The sequence below is a fragment of the Panicum virgatum genome, chromosome 6N (assembly GCF_016808335.1).
Source record: "Panicum virgatum strain AP13 chromosome 6N, P.virgatum_v5, whole genome shotgun sequence".
NCBI classification, from domain to species: domain Eukaryota; kingdom Viridiplantae; phylum Streptophyta; class Magnoliopsida; order Poales; family Poaceae; genus Panicum; species Panicum virgatum.
The window spans coordinates 44,257,534-44,279,781 of NC_053150.1; the positions used below are offsets into that span (position 1 = coordinate 44,257,534).

The window sequence follows — 22,248 nt, forward strand, 5'->3', positions numbered from 1 at the left end:
TAAATTGCTAACTTCCTAATTATAGTGCTACCTAAATATTCTAAAATGCTACCTATAATGTACTAACTAAAATTTCTATATTCCTAACTATATTGCACTAACTAAAGTTTCAATATTGTACGTACTAAATTTTCTATATTGCTAACCTTAATTTTCTAACTAACATTATCTACAAAATCATAAATAATCAAAATTCGAAATTGAGTAAAAATTTTTTACATTGCCATTGAGGGTCGCCGGGAGGGTGGACGACGGGGGCCTGACCGGGCAAGGCGCCGCGGACGCCGCCGGATCGCGACTGACCCGCCCCTAGCGCCACGCCCGCCCCACGAGGCGGCCGCAGAGCGCCGCGGTCCCGCTCCGCGGCGGCGGCCGGGCCGAGCACCGCCGCCTCGGCGGCCGGGCCGACCGCCGCGCCGGACGGGCCGACCGCCGCGCCGGACGTGCCCCCGACCAGGTGACGGGGTCGGCGGCGGCGTCGGACGGGGGGCGCGGACGGGGTCGGAGACGGCGGCGCGGACAGTGTCGGCGATGGCGGACGGGCGGGATGGCGGCAACGGCACCCGACGGCGGCGGCGCATCTGGCGCGAAGGCGGCGACGGCAGCCGACGGCGGCGGCGCAGAGGGCGGGATGGCGGCGCAGCGGGCGGATGACGGCGCAGCGGGCGGGCGAGGGGGCCAGAGAGCGGGCTAGGGGGCGTATATACTAGGTCGGCGCCGAGATCCGCGGTGCCAAGATCTGTGGCGCCGAGCCCCCGCCACGTGGGTGCCACGCTAGTTTCCACGCTGGAGCGGTGCCGGCACCTCGGCGCCACGACCTGTGGCGCCGAGCTGTGTTACCTCAGCGCCACGATCCATTTTTTCACATTTAGACCCTTTTTCAAACGATTTGCGTTTCTGGACCCTGGACCTCGGCGCCACGGAAGAACACACTAGTGATGGTGGTGAATTTTGGGTTCGATGGGAGCTTGGCCGTGAGGAAGGTTTGAGCGGAGGAAGAAGAACATGCGTGAGTGAAGGTGAGGAGTAAAGGATAGCGTGGGGCCCATCTGTCAATGTTTGTGGAGGGGAGTTGAATAAATGGATAGCTAATCTGTTGGACTCTACCATAATATAGAGAGTCAATATTAACTAAATGAATAGCTAAATAAAAATTTAGCTAGTCTATTTTGGAGAGTTTGTTGGAGATGCTCTGAGAAAAGGATGCCAAGACTCTGAGGTTTGTGCCTTCTGCGGTGCGCGTTGAAGGCCGTAAATGGATGCTAGTTTTTTTTGGTGCCCATAATTAATATGCTGATTTTATTGGGAAAAGTCTGGTTTACCTATTTGAACTATCGCAAAAGTATGATTTTCAATATTAAACTATAAAATCGGATAAGATAGGTCATTCAACTATCAAAACCGGACAAATTTGGCCCATAGGATGGTTTCAAAGGTAGTTTTGTATTTTTTTAAAAATAAAAAATTCTAATGAGATTTATAAAATCAAAACTAATTCATTTTAAAATAGCAAAATATAAAACTAGTATCAAAATTTTTCTAAAAATATAATTTATCTATTATTGCTCTATTTGAATCTTATTTATTAAAAAATAATAGGCATAACTACAAGCAACCAAATACTATGAGCATAAAAAATAAATTCGAATAAATAACAAGTACAGTGCCAATAGATAGATTACATTTTAGAAAAATTTTGATACCCATTTTGTATTTTTTGATTTAAAATGAATTACTTATGAATTTCTAGTTTAAATTTGAATATTTTAAATTTTTATAAAATGTAAAAATCACCTTCGAAACCACCTAAAGGGTTAAATGTGCTTGGTTTAGATAGTTGGATGGTCTATAGTTTTATAATCTAAGATTGAAAATCGGATTTTTACGATAGTTCAAAGATGTAAAGTAGACTTTTCCCTTTTTTTAAATACACGTGTAACTGACACACTTATTAATTTGTTTGTATTTATTTCCACCGAAATAAACCATGCATGCCTTTTAACATCCCACAGAGCATGCTTAGCCTATCATGTATACATAATTACATATTTTCTAGTTGTTGTTAAAAAAAGATATTTTCTAGTTTCTACACAAGTATTTGACAGACGAATCAAGTATCCCGGCCGGCCTAGCCATCCACGTTTACAGGGCCAGGGTGCTGTTGCCCTTCTTCTTGAGCCTGGCCCGGCGCTCATCCACCAGCATCTTGGCGAAATGGATGAGCTCCTTCTCGTTGGTGCCCCTGTCGCCGTCCGGCTCGTTCTTGCCGGTCTCCATGTTCACCTTGCACGCCGGCCTCGTCAGCAGCGCCCTGCCGACGCCGACGAGGCGGTCCAGGTTCTCCCTGGTGGCGACGTCGACGGACGCGGTGTCGCCCGTGAGCTCGTCGTCCTGGATCCGGAGGTAGCTCTTCTCGGAGCGCAGTGCCTGGAAGAGCACGGAGGCGTGGATGTCGACGAGGTCGGCGCTGGCCAGGCTGAAGCTGTCGATGATCGGCGTGGCGCCCTTGTTGTAGACCCACCCCAGGAGCCCCCACTTGCTGGACTGCACCGCGTCGAACTTCTCCTCGACCTTGGCGGAGCCGGTGCCCAGCGACAGCACCATGAACTTGCCGTAGTCCGCCGGCTTGATGGGGAAGAAGTCCTTGCAGCCCAGGAGGATCTGCTTGCTCACGTGCGTCATCGCCAGCAGCGTCTGCCGATTTTGTCAAGTTTTTGTGCACATCATCAGCGTCACAATTTTCATAGAAAGTCAGCAGCCATGCATAGTTTTGTTTTTTTGTCTATACGAGCAAATTGAATGAATCAGTCTAGCTAGGTTCACGGCTGCTGATCCAATTGTGGTGCAATGATGTGGACTTCACTGCACAATGACAACGACCAATTTTCCTTGATGTAGGCTTGGTTTATTTCGTGTGTAGCTTCGTGTTCTTTGTGTTGATCTATATGCTGGTTGCTGCCGTTAGCATATAGCATGGTCAGCCGGCCACTCACCGGATTGTTTGCGGCGACGCCTCCATCGATGAGGTTGAAGGCCCGGGGCTTGCCGTCCTTGTCCTTGGTCTCGAACTGGTGCCCCGGGAGGTAGGTCGGCGCGGCGGAGGTGCTGATGCACACGTCGGAGAGCAGAGCGTCCTTGGAGACATCGTTCATGGCCTGCGGCGTGTGAATAATAGCAGTCGCGTTGGAACCAAACAAACATGCAGCAACGACTGAATGGATACAGAGATGTGTTTGTTTGTGGATGCACGCACGTCGTATCTGGAGAAGATGGCGGGCTGGAGGAGCTTGATGTCGAAGGTCGGGATGACGACGTTCCTGAGCGCCTGGCTGACCTTGGTGTCGCCGAGGAGCTCCCGGACGATGGAGCGGAGGTACTTGCCGTCGTACTTGGGGCCCAACATGTTCTTGAACAGGCCCAGAGGACCGCCGCTGCCCGCGACGCACGCAACATGCATACACGAGTCAGACGATGATGACATGCATGGACGCTAGCTGGTAGGAGTGTACGACTAGTACAGGAGTTTTGCTCCGTTTCGAGCTATGCTGCAGCATGGATCCTCACCAGCCGGCTGGGAAGATCTTGGGGCAGTGCTGGAGGTAGAAGTCGATGATGTCCTTGGCGGCGAAGAGCGGGCGGCCCTCCTTGTCGGGCGCCGTGAGCATGGCGGCGATCAGCCCGCCGGTGCTCGTCCCGGCGATCACGTCGAAGTAGTCCGCGATCCTCGCGTCCGGCCCGTCCATCTCCTGCGATGCGGACACGTACACAAAGCTCGATCGTTAGCTATTATTAGCCCCCGTATGCAGCGTGCATACATGCAGGAGTACTACGACTCGATCATCACCTGCAGCTTCTCCTCGAGGAAGGCGAGGATGGTGCCCGGGATGACCCCGCGCACGCCGCCCCCGTCGATGCTGAGCACGGTGACCATGCTCCCGAACGCTGGCGGCGGCGATATGGGCGTCGACAGCGTGGACGCGCCGCGGGTGAGCGCCCGTTCCGCCACCGGGTTCAGCGTCAGGCCGCCAGGCCCGCTCGCTCCGAGCCCCGCGCCGTACACCGGCGCCATGCCCACGGCCCCAATCACAAACACAACACGGAGCTAACACAAAGACTCGGGATCAGCTCGTTCGTTCGAGGTCGAGGAGAGGCTCTCGATCGCTCGCGCTGAAGGTCCGTGCACGAGCGCCTGTAGGCTGTACTTATAAACTGGGGGGCTGAAAGAGAGACAGGAAATGATATGGAACGGGACAACACGGAGCTGCTAGTTTTACTGGATAAGAAAAAAAAAGGCATTTCCGTCGACCGGCGGTGCCATCGGTGTGGCGCTCGTGCCCGTGTACTCGATCGTGCGCACCCAGCGACGGAGCTGCCGAACTGGAAAGGCACGGGCGGGCGTTTGACCGGATCAAGCAGGAGCCGGGACGAGCTAGCGAGCCTGCTGCAGGATCCTGTCGCCGTCGCTGCACTTGCCGGCCGGGCTCGCTGGCTTGTCGCTTGCGGGGGCGCGTGGCCGGTCGCCGGCCTGGGTGCTACGTATAGTAGCCGCCATTGGCGGTGGTACAAGTCCCGCTGTGATCGTCGTCGAATGGCGGTTATTACAGATGGCTCGTGTACCCGTGTGTGTTCCAGCCCTTTATGAGGACAGAATCAAGCCGCTTGACCTGGTGACCTGCTGTTGAAGTGATGAAGCTCCCCTCCGTCTCCCTCGGACTGTTCCGGTCTTGGGGGCTACACGTTACGGTTTCCAGTTCACATCTTTTGTTGTTGTTTTTTTTTCTTCTCAACCACACTGTACGATCCATCCCACACACCTCAGACGTTTTCCTATTGCTCTAGTTTTTCCTTGTATAGAACATTCCACCGTATTTTTGCCACGCCAAACATTCTATCCTATGAGCGTGGTTTTCTTGCTAACGTAGTGGCGTGCGTGAGATAGATTGTAGGTAGCCAAACTTGAGTTTTGCAACCACCATATGGATTATATTTTGAAATGGAGAGTAACCCTAAACCCCAAAAACATTCTATCCTATGAGCGTGGTTTTCTTGCTAACATAGTGGCGTGCGTGAGATAGATTGTAGGTAGCCAAACTTGAGTTTTGAAACCACCATATGGATTGTATTTTGAAATGGAGAGTAACACCAACATTTCTATCCACACCCACCACGTGAGCATTGAACGGGTTACGGATGGTACAGGGCATTACGCTCACCGAGTCGTTCATTACTGTGTTCTCAAGAATTTTTGTTTTACACTGAAAGATTGCCCCAAGCTCACCATGGATTAATATAGACCGCACGGAAATTAAGTATCAATAGTGCAGCTAATGATGTTAACTATTTTTTTCTCGAATACGCAGGAGAGCCGCGTATCTTTGTATTAAGAAGAAAAAGAGTTTGTCAGACAACACGAGCTGAGCTTGCCAAGATCGATGCTTAGGCAAGCCGGGTCCGAAAAAAAAGAGATAAAGAATGCGGCCACCAAACCTGCAATGAGTAGGAGCACCGGACAAGAATGCGGCCGCAGGTCTCATCTTCTTGATCGCGCGCAGAGTTTGCAAGTGGTAACTGCGACCAAGCCATGGCGAATCCGACGGTCGGCAGTCCGATCCATAATCTTCGACGAGTAATAAGCTAGAGAAACAACTTAGCTTTCATCGGAACCCAGGTCTTCCAAGTCAGGTTGGCTCCTTCAAAGGGAAGTGATCCCGCGTGGAGCGTCTGATATGCTGAGGAGGCTAGTGGCGGATCTGGAAGGAAAATCCAAGGAGACGGATAAACATATAGAATATTTAATTTCGTTCTCAAATTTAATTATTTATTCTAAGTAATATTTAAAATAGCAGGGTATAGCGTGTTTGTTGATCTCGCTAAGAACTCGGTCAGAGACCGAGTCTGCAGACCCTCACGCGCCCTGATCGGGGCGCAACAACCGAATTGGTTGCGGCCCCCTTCCACACGCAATACATAAAAGGGGGTGAGGGGCCAGCACGCGAACCAACGTTCGCCGCATCTCCTCACCCCACAAACCCCGGTACCCGATCTAAACCCTAGAGCGTGCAGGGGAGGGAAGGCTGCCGCCGCCACCGAGCATCGCCGTCGCCCTCTGCTACGACTACGCCACCACCGCACTACAGCAAAACAGGAAATTTTCGGCGGTAAAAAACCGCCGAAAATAAACTAATTTTCAGCGGTTTTTGGAGGCCGCCGAAAATAATCTAATTTTCGGCGTTTTTTTGGAGACCGCCGAAAATACACCCGGGGCGCCTAATTTTCGGCGGCTACAGTAAAACTGCCAAAAATAAGTCTATTTTTTGGCGGCTACAGTAAAACCGCCGAAAATAATTGACTTTTTTAATTAAAAATAAATAAGTAAAAAAATTATATAAAGCACAAAAAATCATAGAAAAATTGTACAATATCGTACAATCACATACAAGACACGTCTCTGATTACTATTTCAATAAACAAAAAAAATCTACCATGATCCTATATATACACACACACATCAGACATGTTTTGCCATTTCAATTATCAATTCTTTACAAACTTTAGATACAACTTATATTACAAAATGTATTATCAGCCGTGGACCATTATTTACAAGGTACAACCAAGTACGGGCATAAGATACACACGCCCTAATGAGTTCAAAAACAAATAAGCACTTAATAATCTTAGAAGAGTAAAACATTGTGTTTCGTCATCATCATAGAGCTTGATCAAGAAAGATAGCATCTGTCCTTGTAACACGGTGAAAAAAGAACAGAACATAGCCGCCTAGGGCTGCATCACAACATACAAAATAAAAACTGATTAGTCATGTTCCCACATTAATATTAATATTATATATAAAAGCTATATATATGGTATTTTTAGTTCCATTTTCACAAACAAAAACATGTGAAACTATAGTTTCTACCATCATAACTATTGTATATTGGAGAGTCATGTTCCCAGTTGATGCACTCAGGTTCAGCTGCTACTAGTACATCAATGATGTGAAGAATTAAACAGAATGTAGAGGGGGGAGGGCAAACCCCTCGACATAGGCTGCTACTAGTACCCAAATTCCTCAAAGTCACAACTAAGTGACTAGCAGTGAAAAAAATAGACTTAATCACCCAATATGACACTAGCAGTGAAACAAATGTCAGTATATAGACAGCCATCTAAAAAGAAAGAAAAGCATAGAGTACATATATTCTGCAGCCAAATAAACAGGACAAGGTGCATATACATGCTAGATTACATTTGTGCAGAATTTAGCAGTGGTGACAAAAAACAAAAAGAGATGGCTGCACTTACATTAGCATGACGAAATGATGATTACTAAAATCCAGCCTATCAAATTTGAGTGGATTAATCTGCAGCAGAAAGGAGAGATATTATATGATTTAGACATATGTAACTCTATTTGACAAACCAATCCTGCATAACTTACAGGCTATGAATTCTGAGCACAAAAGAAGGTGAAGGTGAAGGTCAAATATCGTACCTTTCAGGATTTATCGTTACCAAGACGTTTTTTGTGACCATGATACATCACAAGCAACAGTACTTTTAGTTTCCTGTAGTGCATAACAGGTAGTTCCTTTGGAAGGCACAAAAAAAAAAATCAAGTTCCATTAGGACCTGATGAGTTGTAATTAGTATGCATATATAACACACTTCACTTGTGAAAATTATGATAGCTCAGAGATGATAGAATAAGAACATGTTTATGACTGAATGGTGAGGATGTGTTATTAGAAGTTATACCCCAAAACAGAAATATGTGTTCAAACCAATACAAGATGGGAAAAAACTTACCAAGAGAATGGCTCCATCTCATGTTGCAACACTTCTAACCTTCAAGCAAATGATAAAAAAAAACAAATGCATACAAGGGGAAAAAAGTTGTCAAATTACCTGAGCAAGCATCCCAACTTCATGAAGACGCTTCAGCAAATCTTTCCCTTTCAGATTATCAATGCTTTTCTCTGAATCTGAACTAGTCACAATATTAGGGTCAGTGCCTTCTTAATCTTTCACAAGAAAGGCACCAGCATACGAAGCTGATCTTTTACGATTTTCTATTAGGGTTATAACTGGTGGAATCACATCATTAGATCTAAACACACATCAACTGTTCTCTTAAAAGTTTTTTGTACTACCACTTTGAAGTTCAATATCGAACTAAGGTGAAGTCATCAATATATATTCACAATTCATCATTCCATCATGAAACAAAGACTAGAAAAATACATGAAACAAGACTAAGCCTGTTTGGCTCAGACCAAAAGAGCTCTGGTATTTATCCAGGTGCATTGAAGCTGTATCATAGATTTTAGTACAAAATTATAATCCAAAGTTTCTGCATGTCAAATTGAGTAACGGACTCTAATCCAGACAAGCAGGGCGCGTACCGAGAGGCAGTCCTCGATCTGAGGGTTGGTGGGCACGATGGAGGAGAACGCCTTGCCGTTCGCCTCCCCCTCCGCAGCGGTCGCATCCTCGGCCTTCGCCTCCGCCTCCGCCGCTTCGGTGTCGCTCGAGTTGGAGCAGAATCGCGCCCTCCTCCCCAGCAGCACTGAGCTGTGGTCGCCCCTCAGCACCCCCAGGACCCTGAGCGGCGGGCGGCGGCGCGGGGGCCGGCGGAGCGCGGCGGGCGGCCTAGCAAGGGAGGTCCTCAGGCGGCGGTGCGCGCGATGTGTGTGCGCGGGTCTGTGCGTGTGTGCGTGGCTATAACTGGTTTTGTGCGTAACTTGGTTAGGCCGCCGAAAATAGTATTTTTTTTCTGTGGTTTATGTGTAGACCGTTGAAAATAATTTAATTTTCGGCGGCCATAATTTTCGACGGTTCGAGTGGCCGTCGAAATTAAGTCTATTTTCGACGGCCCAAGCAAGCCGCCGAAAATTATGCATTAATTTTCGACGGCCAAATCGCCGAAAATTAAATTAGCCACCGAAAGTCTTCGGGTTTCTTGTAGTGCCGCCGGCATCCTCGACCGCAGCTGAGTACCCCTACGGCAGAAGGACGCCAAACTTCTACTAGCTACGCCATGTCGTCGTCCACAAGCCAACAGACCAAAGATAAATTCAAGAGTTCTAAGTCAGTTCTAGTGGTCTAGAGGTTAGGGAAGATCCTATTAGAACTAACAATGGTACCAGAGCAGTGATTAGTACCCTAACCCTAACCCTAACCCTAGAACTCTAAGTCCTTTGTTTTGGCTGACCCGAGCCTTACACTGACGAATCGAAGGCTAATCCTAGCTCTGCAGCAAGTAGGAGAGGAAAGAGTCGATTTTGACTTGAATTTGAGGGCGGGCAGGCAGGCAGGCAGGCAGAACAGAGCACCCCCCACTGCTCCCTCTGTTCCACTGCGGGTGGGGCCCGCTGGTCAGGGGGCAGGGGTAGTTTTTGTTTTTTGTTTGATTTGAGTGGAAGTTTGATAATTGGTAGAAAAATGCAGAAAAATCCTAAAAATGCAAAACCAGTTCCTATAGCTTCATAATTTCGTGCTCTATCTGATAGAGTCATGTAATAGCTAGATTCCATCCTTTTGTTAGACAGTTTCGCTTGTTCTTGTTTAGAGGTATCTAAAATCTTGAATCACTCCTTTGCATTATGGAGCTGAGCCTGAACCACTCAAGAGCTTTCCCTAGTCTTTTTTTGATGGAGACACTTCAGGCTAAAAGACATTTGAACCAGGAATTCATCTCAGCACTGAACCATCCCTTTTGAACCATAGTTAGGGCTGTTGTTATCCGTTTTATCCATTCATTCTTGTATGTTTACTGCATTGCCTTGCATCATTTCATGAGTCTCATGCATAACATATTTTAATCGTATAGACACGGAAACCGAAATCGCATACGAGCTGATTGCCGAGCCGGTCCAGAAGCCTTCTGCAGAAGGACCGCAACCAGGAGAAGTCGTTGATCAAGCTCCCGAAGAAGCCACTAACCCTGCTGACCTGCAAGGCAAGCCCCAGAGCATATCCCTTATTTTAATTACTCCATGTTATATTTAAAGTATTGTGCATTTACGTTCAAGGAATTGATTGGAACCATAGATGCATAATCTTGAATACCTAGTGTCTTGACTAGTGCAGTTATCGCTAGCACCGCTATGCTTAAGTAAACTCGGTAGAAGATGGGTGATTTCTTGTCACCCGCGAGATATAGGGTTGTTACTTCAGGCAGTGTTATGAGAAATAATGCAATGAGAAGGGAATTGGAGACCGGGCGGAGGGAAAGTTCGACATGATTATTGATTAAAGAAAGTTGAGTCTCCGCCTGTGTCGATTGAGGACCGTTCCGTTGTTGGCCCTTTGATTGAGGATTGAACAGTACTAACCACATGCCGGAAGTAGGAGGTAGTCGAAACCGGTAAGCTAATTACCTAAATTGTGTCGGAATCTGAGTCTCGACCTGCGGTGCTGGGTAGGGATGACGGATGGTGAAGTGGGCCACGGGTTCACCGGGTGTTCGCATGTGCGGGGCTCATCATCCGGGTGTTTGCGGGCTTGATTCAGACTTCGGGGTAATTATGGGAACTGTTGCGTGGTGTGACTCGATGGGGTCGCACTGGGCGTGTGAGTTAGGTCCACCTTGCAAGGTTAAATCAGATCGATTCGCCGTGACTCGCGGATATGAGAGCCTTGGTCAATGCGTCGCATCGTAGTAAGGATCGAAAGGACAGAAAGATGAAAGGTGGATGTATGGTTATATTCTGGAAAAGATAATATGAACAACCATGTGTATATTAGCTGTTTAGGCAAATCTAGTGTTATTTATCAAATTAATTGGAGCTAAAATATTGAAAGTAAGGATCCAGTACTAGTGGCTTTTCAGCAAAAGAACTCCAGAGCCAAAAGCCTTGCATATTTAGGAGTCGGCTAAGTATATACCAATAGTCGGGTAAGCCTTGCTGAGTATTAGAGTACTCAGGGTTTGGTTGTAACCCTTCTGAGCAGGCTGTTTTTCGGAAGACTTCGAGGAAATCTGTGCGTCCTGGATTGGTCAGCCTCTTTCTCCAGGTTGGACGGTCGAGTGAGTTCCGTCTTCTCCGTGAAGTGCAGGCAGGTGAGCCTCACATCAGTGGGCAAGATGTGAAGCTCTTCTTTTGTCATCGACGTTATCTACCGTGCTGTATTTTGAAGCTTGTTTCAAACTGGTTGTATTTTCCGCTGCGTTTGAACTCTGTATACAATATGTAACCCTGGCTTATAAAACTTTATTGTAAATTAATTTGGAGACTTTTGTTTAACTCTGGTTGTAAGTTAAGTTTGAAAACTTTTATTGCTTGTAATCACCTATGCTCGTCTTTTGGCGAGAGTTCCCGTGTAATCGATCCTGGTTATAGCAGGCAGTCTGGGTGTACTGGTGAAGTGCAGTATCAGAGGATTAAGTTAAATGGTTAATTAGTGCACTTGATCGGTATTATTTGGACTGTTCTGTGATAGCTGGCATCAGAGCTAATTGCACTGGGGGTGATTACTTGAGTGTTTAACTGCAAAATTTTTGGGTTTTTCGAAAAGTTGACGCTTGATGCGCTAAGGAATAGGATAGATAGTTCGTATGCCCTAATTATGTGTTATAAGTTAGGAGGCATCTAAGTATCTATTCATTCCAGCACTTCCAGCATTTACTTCTCGTTAAACCTTACTTTTATGCACAACTACTATTCTGTAACGACGCACCTACGCTGAGGTAAGCAAGGTAAGCATTCTGGTAGTCCTTAGAATAGCCCACGTGTTTCATACGTGCGTGGGTCCCGTATGATGAGCATACGAGGAGGTGATAAGGCTCAATTCAAACGAGCCTGTCGCTATCTGCCGCCTGATATGGAGTGCGGATATCTTACCGTGTGATTGTGATCACGGCCATCTCGTAAGTCAATATTACGAGATGTAAACCTGTCATACGGTTGGCCATGATCGTGACCCTTGGGACACGTCTACCCTTGGATGTCCCGTAAGGCGAGTGTACGGGAAGTGAATACATTGTTATGACATATGCAGCGCTGCAGATTCAGCGTCGAACGTTTGGGTGCCGTCTCTATAGTGGACGGTAATGTATGGGTGAATATGTGGGAAACTGCATATGCGTTACCCGTGTGGCGTAGGACACATGGGGGCCGTTTGTGTGTACTAGCACGAAGGGTCCAGAAATGGATAATTTTATCTCTCTTGTTGTCTTGGTTTGTCTGCAGGAACACTAACTTCGTTAAGCGCGTTATGCAATCCTTGATCGTAGGAACGACTAATATATATAGGGAGAGTACGTAATTGTGCCACTAGTCGTCTTCGTATACCATATTTGGTACTTGCTTGGGTGAGAAACGATAGAACGTGCATGCATCTGGCATATTTGAGTTGGTTGATCGCTTTGTTGTTTGCGGTTGTGCCTCATCAAAAAATTTTATTTTGATCACTTCGTAGTTAATAGTTGTGCAACCCCGAGTTACCAATGTGCGGTTCAAGTGAGTAGATGAGGTTTCAACCGAAGAAAGTCGGTTTATTTTCCTTTGGTGAACCATATCGCGAGGGAAATGATTCATGCCGTGTGTTCATATTAGATATGCACATTCTTTATTGCATGAATTAATCCTAATAGCGGAATGGCTAACCAAGGGGTGGTTATTTTGCAGATGGGTGATAACCACACTGCCAACCATGAAAATGAGAATCACGGAGCATAGCCACAACCACCTCCCTCCTTGGCTCAAGCTATTGTGGCTCTTATTGCTGACCGCAATGAGCAGACCAAATTGATGAGGCAATTGGTGCAAAACAATGCCGGCAGAGGTCGACAAGCACCACCAACAGAAACCGACTACGTGGGTTTTCTGGCCACCCAACCACCTTTGTTCCACAAGGCAGATGATCCCCTTGAAGCCGATGCATGGATTCGCACCATTGAGGACAAGTTCAGTATCCTCAATTGCACAGAAGTAGACAAGGCCGCCTTTGCAGCGCAACAGCTGAGAGGCCCAGCGAAGATATGGTGGGTTAATCACAAGTCTCTACTCCCTGCTGGTGCGCGTCTCACTTGGGATGAGTTCGTGGCAGCTTTCAAAGCCCACCACATCCCTACTAGCTTAATGAGGAGAAAGATGGCGGAATTTCTAGCACTGAAGCAGGGAACTCACACCATTCTTCAATATGCTCAAACCATCAACCAGTTAGCTCAGTATGGCGGTTTTCATGTGGATAGTGATGAAAAGAGGCAGGATTACTTCAGGAGGGGACTGAGCACCAAACTGCAAGACAAACTGGCCCTAACTACTTGTGCCAACTTTACAGAACTGGTTAATAAGGCTATTACTCAAGAAGATGTCACCTTAGCTCATAAGGCCAACAAAAAGAGGAAGGCACCTGTTGGATCTTCCAGCAGTGCGCCCCAGAGGTACAAGCTAGTACAGACAGGAAGTCAGCGGGCTCCAAGTCATCCACAGCAGTAGGGCCATTGGGTCGCTAGGCCGCCACAGCAGCAGCCGTGGGTACCACGTCTCCCAGCGCCACAGCAAGGGCAGAGACCTCCCGCTTCGCAGTTTGTACGCCCCAGCAACTATCCTTGTTATAACTGCGGGCTTCCTGGGCATTTTGCACGTGATTGTCCCATGCCACGCAGACAAGTCAATTACTAGTCTCCTACACCAATTTCAACTTCTAGTACCCAAGATAATAATAAGAAGACTGTACCTGCAAAGACCGGTCGTGTGAACTACACTGCACTGGAGGATGTTACTGAGGGCACTCAAGTAATGACGGGTATGTTTTCCGTTAACCAGTGCCCTGTTGTTGTGTTATTTGATTCCGAAGCATCTCATACATTTATCAGCGAAGCATGTGTAGCACGGCTCAACTTACAAGTAACACACATGAAGAGACCATATATTATTCATGCACCGGGTGCACCATTAAAAGCCGGTCAATGTGTTCCGGGTGTATCCCTTGACCTAGGTAGGAAAGTTTTCCAGACCGATTTCATTGTTCTTCCAAACCAAGGAATAGATATCATTCTTGGAATGAATTGGATGGAAGAACATTGTGTTATACTTGATACTTCATCTCGCATTGTCCGAATCAACTCTTCCACACAAGGTATTTTGGATATGCATCTTTCTAAGCATGAACTACCCATCAATGCAATCAATCACCTTAAAGGAAAAAGTATAGCAGAAATTCCGGTGGTCAGTGAGTATCCTGATATGTTTCCAGAAGAATTACCAGGTATGCCTCCCGATCGAGATGTGGAGTTCGTGATTGAACTACAGCCTGGTACATCACCTATATCTCGACGACCATATAGAATGACTCCTAGTGAGTTGGCTGAATTGAAAATCCAATTGCAAGAATTATTAGATAAGGGTTTTATCCGACCCAGTACTTCACCATGGGGTTGTGTAACATCCCAGTTTTCATCACGATTAAGGGGAGTGTTGAAATTTATAATGCAAACTTCTAGAAGGTTCTATAAAAATAAGGATAAACCATGGCATAATTTTGTTCCCCATGACAAGGTTCTAGAATGTTCCACAAGAATCATAAGAAGACAAAAAGCTTGGATATTTTCTTGTCATAGTAAAATTTAGAATTTCCTAGAATTAAATATTTGTAGGGAACTTAGATATTTGTAGGGAACTTCTTAGAGTGTGACATGTGTCACTCATCTAAGAGGGTATGTGTGCCTATATAAGGAGGGTGCCACCCCTTGCCATGCCATACTACTCCACTCCATCCCACACACATCCAAGGGCATGGTAGAAGTGAGCATAGATACAGTGTGCTAGGTGTGTGTTCCTTTGTTGCTTCAATAAGATAAGCGTCTTTATAAGTGCTAGTCTTCCGGTTAAGCTTAGCGCTTAGTGTATAAGTTGTGATCCATCGAAGGTTGGCTCTGCCACCCGGGATCACAAAAGGGTCTGGGCTTCATCGAAGGTTGGCTCTGCCACCCGGAAGCCAGCTTCATCTGTTGGTAGGCTCTGCCTCCCGGAAGCAAAAGACGGATCTGCCGTCAAAAGGACCCGGTACACTAAGTAACTAGAAGCTGACCGACTCTGAAGTGAGTTGGTGTAGATCCTCAACTTAGTAGGGCCACCTCAATTTCCAACAATCACTAAAATAAAACTTATGTTGTAATTAAACTAGTAACGTAAAATAATACTAATGTTATACGAGGTATTACATAACTACTAGGTAAACTATTTTATACTCTTGCCTTGCATTAGTACATTCGTTCCCTCCAGTAACCAGCATATGCATGCTTGCACCTACGACAAAAATCATCTCGTCTCTTTCCATAAAAGCCTCTCAAGTCACCGTACCATGCCATAATTCCCAGACAATCATGACAGCACCTACCTCCTTTGCCATAACTTCATCATTCCCTGGAAGCCACAGAGTACCCACACCATTGACCTTGAAAAGACCCGTCATGGCAGCACCCACCTCGCTAAAAATCAGGGTCGCCACGCACAATGCCGGTCGAGATTTTTTCCGCCGAACCGCCTCACCCGCTTGCTCTCGCTCGCGCACGCACGACACACCGGCCCCACGACGGGACCGCGCACTGCCGCCGACACCTCGCCGTGCCGCCCACTCCCGCGTCCCCACCTCACCCACGCCGCTGCAGCGTCCTCGCCGGCCTTGCCGCCTCGACGCTCGCGCCTTCAGCGCTGCCACTATTCGCGTTGACGGCGAGCTACCGCAGCCCACGCCGTCGCCCGTCACTGCGCGACGCTGCTGCTGCTCTCCTCGCATATAAAAGGAGCAAGGCCGTGATGAGCCCCGTCACCAGCCCAAGCACACCGAGCCACTTCGCTCCGCTAGCTGAACCACTCCTCCCGAGCCCAGCTCACTCACGAAACGAAGCTCCAACAATTGGCCCTCTTCCTCGAGCTGTTCCGCGCCGAGGTGAGATGGCAGGCAGCTCCCCCGACCATTAACTCCACTAATAAAGGCCCAAAACATCCACCAGGCCGTGAGCACTTAATCCAAATCCTTCTATTATCGGAATTGAATACCGACCAATACTGTAAACTCAATATCTCCTTCATATCAACTCCTTTTCACGTAACTCTTTTCCTAAACTCTCCTCAAATCATATACTATCTATTCCTCCCATTTTCATCTCCATTTGAGCTTATTGCTTGCTTGTGTTTGTTTGCCGGTTGTGCCGTTTTCACTCGTAGATCACGGAGTGACCGAGAAGGAGCCTGCCAAGGAGCCAGAAGACCCGTACCGCGAGCAGGAAGCCACCGCCGCCGCCGCGTATGAAAGCAAAGGCAAGTTTCATCGACCCCTACGTGAGCGGTTGCATCCATGTGAGGACATCTAGTTGTAGCCCTGGTTTAGGATCGATTACATATACCGGTACTTGAGTGATTGAGTGTGCTCATACATACATATGAGTAGTTATGCATATCCAGAGTTGAGACTAGGATATGAAGGGTTTTGGCTGAGACTAGGGCAGCTGGGTATGCTGGAGCCGGCGCTACCGTGGTGGTAGACTGGCAGGTGAGTGCTACCGTGGTGGTAGGCTCGAGTTGATATGTTGAGGGATGGTTGCTGCCCTGGTGAACCATAAGAACCGAGTTGTTTTGACATCTCACCTAGCTTACTTTAGTACGACCACAGGTTCCGGTATGGGCCGGACTTAGCCTAATCCCACTGGTTAGCCTGACGGTCGCAGGGATGGTTTATGGGTATAGACCATTGGGGTCAGGGCCCGAGGGTTTGTGCGGCCGGGCTGGGGCGAGACCACGGCTGGGTGTCGGCTATGTCGGTTGTCCGTTCGGGCAGTCGAGCGTGTGGGTACAGTGTACGACCTCTGCAGAGTGTATAATCCATTCGAATGGTCCGTGCCCACGGTATGGGCAGGCTACGGTGTGGTCTTGACAACTAGTGAGCTACCTACTGTGGGTTGTGTCGGGAAGAGTTGCATACCATTAGTTGCATTGCTAATGCATTGTGTTCAATGTGCATCGTGCATGTCATTTCCCCCTCCCCCCGTAGGGTGAGGTGGAGCTTGCTGAGTACTTTTGTACTCACCCCTGTTGATTTTTCTCCAGAGGATCCTGACTTTGTGCCAGAAGACTACGAGTAGATCGTGTCCGTACCCAAGCTGATCGAGTGGAGCCGTGATGGATGAAGAGCTAGTCCTGCATGTCGCTATGCTAGTTGTTATCCTATGGTTGTTCTGTGTAGCTTTGTGTTGTCACTTTACTCCTCATGTACGTGTTAAATAAAGCTCTGTATGACTCTGGACTCCACTTGATGTAACATGTATTATGCCGGAGACCTTATTCGGTAATTAATATATGGTTTAGCCTTGATCTTCGGGTCGGGGCGCTTCAGGTTGTCCAGCCTTGTTCGTGAAAAAGAAAGATCATGGGTTAAGATTGTGTGTGGACTATCGACCTTTGAATGTGGTCACCATCAAAAACAAATATCCTCTTCCTCGCATTGATATTCTCTTTGATCAATTAGCCGGTGCCAAGTTCTTCTCGAAAATAGATCTTCGATCTGGTTATCATCAAATCAAAATCTGGCCATCAGATATACCAAAAACAGCATTCTCCACTCGTTATGGTCTTTATGAGTATTTGGTCATGTCCTTTGGATTAACCAATGCTCCAGCCTACTTCATGTATCTCATGAATTCGGTGTTCATGCCAGAGTTGGATAAATTTGTTGTGGTATTCATTGATGATATCCTAATCTATTCCAAGATGGAGAAAGAACATGCTCAGCATCTTCATATAGTACTCCAGCGTCTCAGGGAACATCAGCTATATGCTAAACTCAGCAAGTGCGAATTTTGGCTAAAGGAAGTTCCATTTCTAGGTCATGTTATCACAATTGAGGGTATCTCTGTGGATCCCTGTAAAGTACTGGATGTACTGAACTGGAAGGCTCCAACCTCAGTGGCTGAAATCCGAAGTTTCTTAGGTTTAGCGGGTTATTATCGTCGGTTCATACCGGAATTTTCTAGAATTGCTAAACCTATGACCGAACTTCTCAAGAAAGGTACCAAATTCTATTGGAGTGACCAATGTGAGGCAGCTTTTCGGAAGCTAAGAACTCTACTTACTTCAGCACCAATCTTAGCTCAACCAGATACTACAAAGCCATTCGATGTTTATTGTGATGCTTCGGGCACCGGAATTGGCTGTGTTCTGATGCAAGAGAATCGGGTGATTGCTTATGCTTCTCGATCACTCAAGCGTCACGAAGAGAACTATCCTACACATGATCTTGAATTAGCAGCTGTAGTCCATGATTTGAAGATTTGGCGACATTATCTTCTGGGCACGAAGTGTAACATTTATACAGATCACAAGAGCCTCAAATATCTTTTCACCCAAGCTGATCTGAACATGCATCAAAGACGATGGCTCGAGTTGATTAAAGATTATGAGCTCGAAGTACACTACCATCCAGGAAAAGCAAATGTGGTTGCTGATGCGTTAAGTCGCAAGGCTCACTGTCATTGCCTCTCTACTATACCCCTGAGTGAGTCTCTCTGTTTTGAGATGGAAAAGCTGAACTTGAGCATTGTACCCCATGGCACATTGGCTCATCTAGCACTTACTCCTACTCTTCGTGATTTGATCATCGAAGCACAAAATAAAGATAAAGGAGTAAAGGAAATTCAGAGAAGATTATCAAAAGGAGATCCGAAAGTAAACTGCTTCCACCAAGATAGTGAGAATGTGTTATGGTTTAAGAACCGAATAGTGGTACCTAAGGATTTTGAACTCCGAAAGCAAATTCTTGATGAAGCTCATACTTCCCGACTATCTATCCATCCTGGTAGCAACAAGATGTACCAGGACCTGAAACAACGATTTTGGTGGACTCGGATGAAAAGAGAGATCGCTAAATATATGTCCGAATGTGACATCTGTCGCAGAGTTAAAGCTAGTCATCTCAAGCCAGCAGGAACTCTACAACCTTTGAGTATTCCTGAATGGAAATGGGAAGATATTAGTATGGATTTTATAGTTGGGTTACCTCGGACCCAAAAAGGTTACGACTCGATTTGGGTTGTGGTTGATAGACTAACCAAGTCAGCACATTTTATTCCAGTCAGTACTCGTTATTCCACAAAAAGATATGCTGAGTTATACGTTGAGCGTATCTTATGTCTGCATGTTATACCCAAGTCAATTCACTGCTCGCTTTTGGGAACAATTGCATACTTGCTTAGGAACTCGTGTGATTCGTAGCTCTGCTTACCACCCTCAAACAGATGGCCAAACAGAGAGAATTAATCAGATTTTAGAAGATATGCTCCGTGCTTGTGTTTTAGCCTATCCACATAAATGGGATCAATGTCTGCCATTAGCGGAATTTTCTTATAACAATAGCTATCAAGAGAATATCAAAATGGCACCATTTGAAGCCTTATACGATCGTCGATGTCGAACACCTTTGAATTGGTCTGAAGCGGGTGAAAGAACTATCTTTGGCCCCGACATGGTTCAAGAAGCTGAAGAACAAGTCCGTCTTATTCAAGAAAATTTGAAAATCGCGCAGTCTCGGCAGAAGAGCTATGCTGACAGAAGGACTAATCCACTCGTCTTTAAAGTTGGTGACCATGTATACTTAAAAGTATCACCTTGGAAAGGCGTGCAAAGATTTGGAGTAAAAGGAAAACTAGCTCCCCGCTATATTGGTCCATACCCAATTGTGGAGATATGTGGTCCTGTAGCTTACTGGTTGAATCTTCCAGCAAAATTTTCGGCAATTCATAACATTTTCCATGTGTCACAACTGAAGAAGTGTTTGAGAATTCCAATTGAAGCTATTGATAGTGACTCAATTCAATTAGAGTCTGATCTCACCTATCCTGAGCATCCTATCAAGATTATTGATCGCAAGGATCGAGTTACTCGTCGCACCACCAACCGATTCTACAAAGTTCAATGGAGCAATCACTCTGAAGAAGAAGCTACTTGGGAGAAAGAGGAATTTCTGAAATCCAAGTATCCGGACTTTTTAAATGCTCGTCCAGGTACTTCATCTTCGAACCTTCCCACCTTTTTATATTCTCTCGTACCTGAATCTCGGGACGAGATTCTTTTAAGGGGGAAGGGCTGTAACACACCTGTGTTAATTGTGCTCGCTAATCATGTGTTTAATCGCTAATCATGGCTTAAATGCATCATTAGCGTTAATCATATTCGCATAGTAAACATCGTTTTAGCCATGTTTGACCCCGTTTTTTCTCGATGATCCGAACCTCAAATCAATTTTCGGCCAAAACCAAAGTTGTAGAACTGCTCTTCCTCTATAACTTCTATTTTGGCCAAATTTCAATTTCCAATAGGAAATTTTGAGTTTGGGAAGTTCAAACTTCGAATCTGAAATTTCGAGCTGGGACCGGTCAGACCGGTTTGGGGCACCGGTTAGACCGGCGAACCCCTATTTCGCCCAGTTCACCGCCGATCTCGGCGTTGGCGCCTCCACGCGTCGCCGTGTGCCGGTGAAGCCTCTCACCGCTTAAGCGGTGCGGCCACGTCGTAAGCGAACTCCCTTTTCGCTTCCTCTTCATCCTTCTCGCGCCCGCGCGAAGCAAACAGGCGGAGCAGAGGCGCCGCTTACCGCCGCCTGTGCCGCCGCGGGCCGCCTGTTGTCGGTCGAAACCCACCGGCGAGCAGCGACGGGCAACACGAAGAGCCGGGAGGTTGCTGGGGCGCTGGCAGGCACTGCTCCGCGTCCCGGGCCCCAAGCGCCGGAACACTAATGTCTTTTCCTGCTGGTGTCCTCGAGGCCTGCACTCCAAGCAATCAACTATAGTAGGTAATCGGCTCATGCCGGAATTCCAACAGTACCTGAAGAACGGGCAATGCCAGTGGTCGCGAATAGCCTGGCGCCTCCCCAATGTCCTTCCTGAGCGGTGCTCATACTCGTCTTCTTTCGATTCATATCGGCGGCGTAGCTGGTACTGGTACTGGTATTTTTCCAGAAGCCGATTAGAAGCTGGAAGCTGATTGCGGATGTGGCGCACCTGCTCTTCAGTCACATGCCGCTGTTCCGGCTCAGGTTCATCTTGCGGCCATTTGCCAGAAACGGCCTCTCTCCTCTGCTTGTCATGGCGGCGCATGGGTCCCACCATGTTGATCTGGAATGCCAAATCCTGGCCCTCGGATCCGAAAGCTGACAGCTCCACCACGTTAGCTTGTGGGAAGGGCTTGGTGTCAACCTTCATCGTGTGTTGAGCCAGGATTAATCGGCCTTGCTCGATAGCCGATTGTATCTGACGACGTAGCTCCTTGCACTCACCCGTGGAATGAGTGAACGAGTGGTGCCATTTGCAGTACAGTCTTCCCTGCAGCTCTTGGGCCGTTGGCGACTTGTGATTCTCTGGAAGCTTCAGCAGTTTTTCTTTGAGGAGTAGATCAAATATCTGCTCCGCCTTGGTCACGTCGAAGTCGAAGCCCTTCACAAGTCCCTGCTGTTTGACCCATTTACACGGGACAGGGTTTGCCCCCCGGGTCCACTCTGCCACGGCTACTTCTTGCTCCTCGCCAGAGTCGTCAGATTCTTCAGCTTGTGCCATGTTTACATGGCGCTTGAACTTGTCCTGGTACAGCTCAGGATGGTAATGATCGTATGCAGTAAGCTTCTGCACCAGGTGCGCCAGAGACGTGAACTCCAACTGAAAAGCCGCATCCTTGATCGGCTTAGCGAGTCCCAGGACAGCCAGGTCGACTGCCTCCTTCTCTGTGATGCGCGACGAGTAGCATCGGTTCTTGACCTCCCTGAAGCGCTGTATGTACTCTGACACAGTCTCTCCCCGCTTCTGCCTGACTTGGGCGAGGTTGGCAATTCCAACTTCTGCAGCTTCCGAGTGGTACTGGTATGGAATTGATCTTCAAGCTGCCTCCAAGTCCGAATTGAATCCGGAGCTAGTGACGCATACCATCCAAAAGCTGGGCCTGTAAGGGATTGGCCGAAGAATCGGACCCTCAATGGACCCGACACTGAAATCATCCCAAGCTGCGTTAAGTATCGGCTCACATGCTCTATGGAGCTGGCTCCTTCTGACCCATTGAACTTAGTGAACTCAGGGAGCCGATACTTGGGTGGCAACGGGATCATGTCGTAGTCACTTGGATACGGCTTGGAATAGCCGATCGCCTTTCTCTTGGGCAGGATGCCGAACTGGTCTCTCAGTATTGCACTAACCTGCTCCACACTAAGAACTCCTGGGGCCGATGGCTCAGCACTCGGCCCAGTAACATACTTTGC

General features: G+C 47.3%; 1 protein-coding gene and 1 long non-coding RNA gene across 4 annotated transcripts; both read right to left on the reverse strand.

The window, feature by feature from the left end:
• Window positions 1-1,940: 1,940 nt before the first annotated feature.
• LOC120677502 (patatin-like protein 2) lies at window positions 1,941-4,196 on the reverse strand. Its single transcript, XM_039958652.1, has 5 exons — window positions 3,845-4,196; window positions 3,565-3,746; window positions 3,254-3,431; window positions 2,994-3,155; window positions 1,941-2,694 (listed from the first exon to the last, which is right to left on the reverse strand). The coding sequence occupies exons 1-5, from the start codon at window positions 4,067-4,069 to the stop codon at window positions 2,143-2,145; spliced, it is 1,299 nt and encodes a 432-aa protein (XP_039814586.1). The 5' UTR covers window positions 4,070-4,196; the 3' UTR covers window positions 1,941-2,142.
• Window positions 4,197-6,496: 2,300 nt separating this feature from the next.
• On the reverse strand, window positions 6,497-8,709 carry LOC120679606. 3 transcript variants are annotated; one of them, XR_005677265.1, is made up of 5 exons: window positions 8,409-8,708; window positions 7,813-7,988; window positions 7,499-7,594; window positions 7,309-7,367; window positions 6,497-6,786 (listed from the first exon to the last, which is right to left on the reverse strand). It is a non-coding gene; the product is annotated as an uncharacterized LOC120679606 (long non-coding RNA). The 3 variants fall into 3 exon arrangements; XR_005677266.1 differs by having other exon boundaries at window positions 7,499-7,993; window positions 8,409-8,709; XR_005677264.1 differs by having other exon boundaries at window positions 7,499-7,988.
• Between the last annotated feature and the right edge of the window lie 13,539 nt (window positions 8,710-22,248).